The sequence below is a fragment of the Nestor notabilis genome, unplaced genomic scaffold, assembly GCF_000696875.1.
Source record: "Nestor notabilis isolate BGI_N333 unplaced genomic scaffold, ASM69687v1 scaffold19267, whole genome shotgun sequence".
NCBI lineage: Eukaryota > Metazoa > Chordata > Aves > Psittaciformes > Psittacidae > Nestor > Nestor notabilis.
The window spans coordinates 5,382-9,327 of NW_009936267.1; the positions used below are offsets into that span (position 1 = coordinate 5,382).

The window sequence follows — 3,946 nt, forward strand, 5'->3', positions numbered from 1 at the left end:
CTGACTGCACGGACTGCACTGATTGCAGTGACTGCACTGATTGCAGTGGCTGCAGTGACTGTGCATGGTGGGGACTGGATGTGACCAAAGACACCCAGTGAGGCAGTGGCAGAGTGGGGATGGGGACTTGCACGCAAGGGACTGTGCCCAGGAACACCCTGCCCCACAGCCTGCCCTTCCACCCCACCTCTGCTCCCAGGCTGCCCCCCATGGCACTGCCCCACACTTGTCCCGTGCACACCCCCCCACCACTGCCCAATGCAGGAGGGGGTTGAAGCCTGACCACTGAGTGGGCAGGACCAGCCCTCTTGGCAGGGGTTGCAGGCTCCCTGCAGGCAGGATTGTACCCTGGGGGGGGGGGGGGGGGGCAGCAACAGAGTCTCCATGAGCTTCGCCCCCTGTCCCCGTCTCTTTCATGCCTCAGTTTCCCCCATTTCTCAGCTCTTCCAGCACCCAACAAGCACAGTGCGGTGGGAAAGCCTGTGCACAAGCACTTGCACACACACAGTTGTGCATACCCTGTGCACAAGCACTTGCACACATACATGCTTGCACACTGCAGAAGCACTTGCATAAGCACACCCTCATGCACTTTTGCAATATCCCATGCCCAAGGCCTTGCACACGTGCACAGACATGCTTGAACATGCATTGGCACATGTGCATCCACACCCCCTGCACAGGCACATGTGCAGATGTGAATGCACACCCCATGCAACAGCCCTTGCACACATTCACCCTGCACCTACACACTGCATCCGTGCACAGACACCTGCACACTGCACCAGCACTTGCATGTCTCCCTGCACACAAGCACTCACACATATGTGCACATACATGAAGCATGTGCCATGCTGAACACAGCTGACCCATCCCTAAGGAATGCAGCTCTGCTGCAGTGTGTGCAGCAGGATGCGAGCAGCATCCCAATCAGAGCATCCCAACTGCAGCATCCCAACTGCAGCATCCTAACTACAGCATCCCAACTGCAGCATCCTAACTACAGCATCCCCACTGCAGCATCCCAACCAAAGCATCATAATTGGCAGCATCCCAACTGCAGCATCTTAACTGCAGCATCCAAATCACAGCATCCCAACTGAAGCATCCCAATCACAGCATCCCAACTGCAGCATCCTAACTGCAGCATCCAAATCTGGACAGCTTCCCAACTGCAGCATCTGAACTGCAGCATCCAAATCACAGCATCCCAACTGAAGCATCTCAATCACAGCATCCCAACTGCAGCATCCTAACTAGAGCACCCCAACCAAAGGATCATAATTGGCAGCATCCCAACTGCAGCATCTTAACTGCAGCATCCAAATCACAGCATCCCAACTGAAGCATCTCAATCACAGCATCCCAACTGCAGCATCCCAATCACAGTATCCCAATTGCACCATCCCAACTGCAGCATCCTAACTGCAGCATCCAAATCACAGCATCCCAACCAAAGCATCCCAACTGCAGCACCCCAACCAAAGCATCATAATTGGCAGCATCCCAACTGCAGCATCCTAATCACAGCATCCCAACTGCAGCATCCCTATCCCAGTATCCCAGTCTCAGCCTGTGCCTTGGCATGCTGCAGAGCCCGTGGCACGGGGAGCACCAGCACCCAGGAGCACACCCATCACCGCACTGGGTGCCCAGGGCTGTGGTGCTGGAGGATGGTGGTCTTGCCTGCGTGCCCACCCTGCACCCAACAGCTGGGTGCAGAGTGGGGGGTCCCCGGGGGTCCCCCCACCCCACGGCACTGCCTACCCCACTGGCACTTTTGCTTTGCACTCCCCATCCTTACTGTGCACCCATGGGAGCCCAAAGGGTGGCCTGGACACCCTTTATCCTCTGTGGGTGTGGGACAAAGCAGGACTCCACCTGCCCCACACTTGGGGGCAGCAGTGGGGCACAGCCCCATGGCCCAGACCCCTGCAGAGGTGTTAGCCTGGAACTTTGCCCTTGGGATGTTGAGCTGCCGGCACTGATGCCGGCTGTCGGCTGGAATTCCCTCACTTGTGGAGGATCCAGATGTTGGTCTCTCAGAACCGCTGGGTCTGTGCCCCTTCAGCAGACCAAGCCCCTGCTGTAGCCCTGCTGTCACTGCAGATGTTGTCCTTGGGGCAGGTTCCTGCTGGGGGCACAGCCTGGGCATGGGCAGAGGTGGGGGCAGCAGGGACCTGTGTGACCACCGAGGGGACGCTGTGTTCCAGGGAGCCCCTGACCCACCATGACGTTCAAGCAAGCGTCCATGATGGCCCCGGAGGCCACGGCCACCACGATGCCCATGACCACGATGGAGAACTCCACAGAGGCCGCAGGGCCGGGCGAGAGCAAGGAGGACATGTTCACCAAGCTGAAGGACAAGTTCATGAACGAGCTCAACAAGATCCCCTGTGAGTAGCTGCTTCCTTTTCCTGGTATTACTTCCTCATGACCACACCATCGCTCTGGTCCCAGTGCAACACATGGGACAAGGTGGTGGGGCAGGGAGGGAGCTGTGGGGCTGACCATGGCCCTGGCTCTTGCCTTCAGTGCCACCCTGGGCCCTCATCGCCATCGCGGTGGTAGCCGGACTCCTCATCCTCACCTGCTGCTTCTGCATCTGCAAGAAGTGCTGCTGCAAGAAGAAGAAGAACAAGAAGGAGAAGGGCAAAGGCATGAAGAATGCCATGAACATGAAGGACATGAAGTCAGGCAACCAGGTGACATCCTTCTGCACTGCTTGGCCTTGTTGTAGGATGATCCCTCTGGTTGAGTTACAAACCATGTTGGGGCACCCATAGCTCAGGCAGCAGAGAGGGATGGAGCCACCAGGATCCTGGGATGGGACAGTGCAGGTGTGAGCCTGGACCTGGGACTGCAGCACTGTCCTCTTCCAGTGGCCGGTGGCCCGGATGGGACCAGGCTCAAGCTGGCTTGGACCTGCCAATGCTTCACCTGACCCAGCAAATGTGAATCTAATCCCTTGTGTCTCCCCACCTTCCCCTGAGCTGCCACTTCACGGAGCTGTGCCTTTAGCTCAGAGAGGAGGCCAAAGCACCCACCAGTTTGGGGTCCCCGAAAAGCCAGTGCTCAAAAGGCAGGTGCTGGTGCATGGAGCTGGGGCCATCTCCCACCCTGGGGGCCAGCAGGAGGGAGGCTTTGGAACCATCAGTCTCAGGGTGATCCTGCCTATTCCAATGGCATGACCCAAGGGCTGTTTGGAGCGGGCGGGAGGTTTCTGCTCTTCAGAGCCATGTGGGCACCACGGACATGCAGGTGGGGCTGAGTGGGGATGCTCCATGGGACCTGCGCTGGGGTGGTGAGAGATGTGGGGTGGGTTTTCCCTCCTTGGCCTGGGTCCCTTATCCCATCGTCGATACTCTCTGTAACGTGGTTCTCTCCCCTCCCGTGCTCTCACTGACCTCCCTCCCTGCTGCTGTGTTCCCTCTCCATCCTGGGACACCCTCTACGGTAGGTGCCACCACGAGCTTCCTTCTCCATCATCTTCCAGGGTGGGATGGGGAAGCTGGGGACACATGAAAGAGGTGCTGAGGAGCCCAGGTTCCACCCCATGGACCATAACTTGGAGAGGAAGGAGAGGGGTGGCTTTGCCTTAGGAGAATTAGGTTCTTTCTAAGCTACTAAAGCCCTTAGCACTGGCTGTGGGGCTGCCCCAAGCAGGGGTGAAGTGTCCCTGCGCCCTTTGCAGCACGTTCCTTACTGCAGCCGTATCCACCAGCACCAAACCTCCTTCTGCTGGAGCTGACCCTGTGTTGGGGCGCCCCAAAGCAGCGGCGTGGGCAGAGCTGGTGCCACCCCAGGGCTGCTCTGTCCATGTTCATGTCCCCAGCACAGGGGCCTCCCTTCCGCGGGTGCTGAGCTGCTGGTGGGGTTGGGGTGCTGGAGGTCCCCAGGGGTGCAGGGATGGGGACGCTGGACTCTGACCCTGCTGCTGAGCCTC

At 58.6% G+C, this 3,946-nt stretch overlaps 1 protein-coding gene across 1 annotated transcript in view; it reads left to right on the forward strand.

Moving 5' to 3' along the window:
• The first annotated feature begins 2,230 nt into the window (after positions 1 to 2,230).
• Positions 2,231 to 3,946, forward strand: part of SYT2 (synaptotagmin II) — a 5,297-nt gene continuing 3,581 nt past the window's right edge. The window contains exons 1-2 of the mRNA XM_010018261.1: positions 2,231 to 2,396; positions 2,536 to 2,705. Coding sequence (XP_010016563.1) covers positions 2,231 to 2,396; positions 2,536 to 2,705 — 336 coding nt within the window. The remainder of the gene's footprint in view (positions 2,397 to 2,535; positions 2,706 to 3,946) is intronic.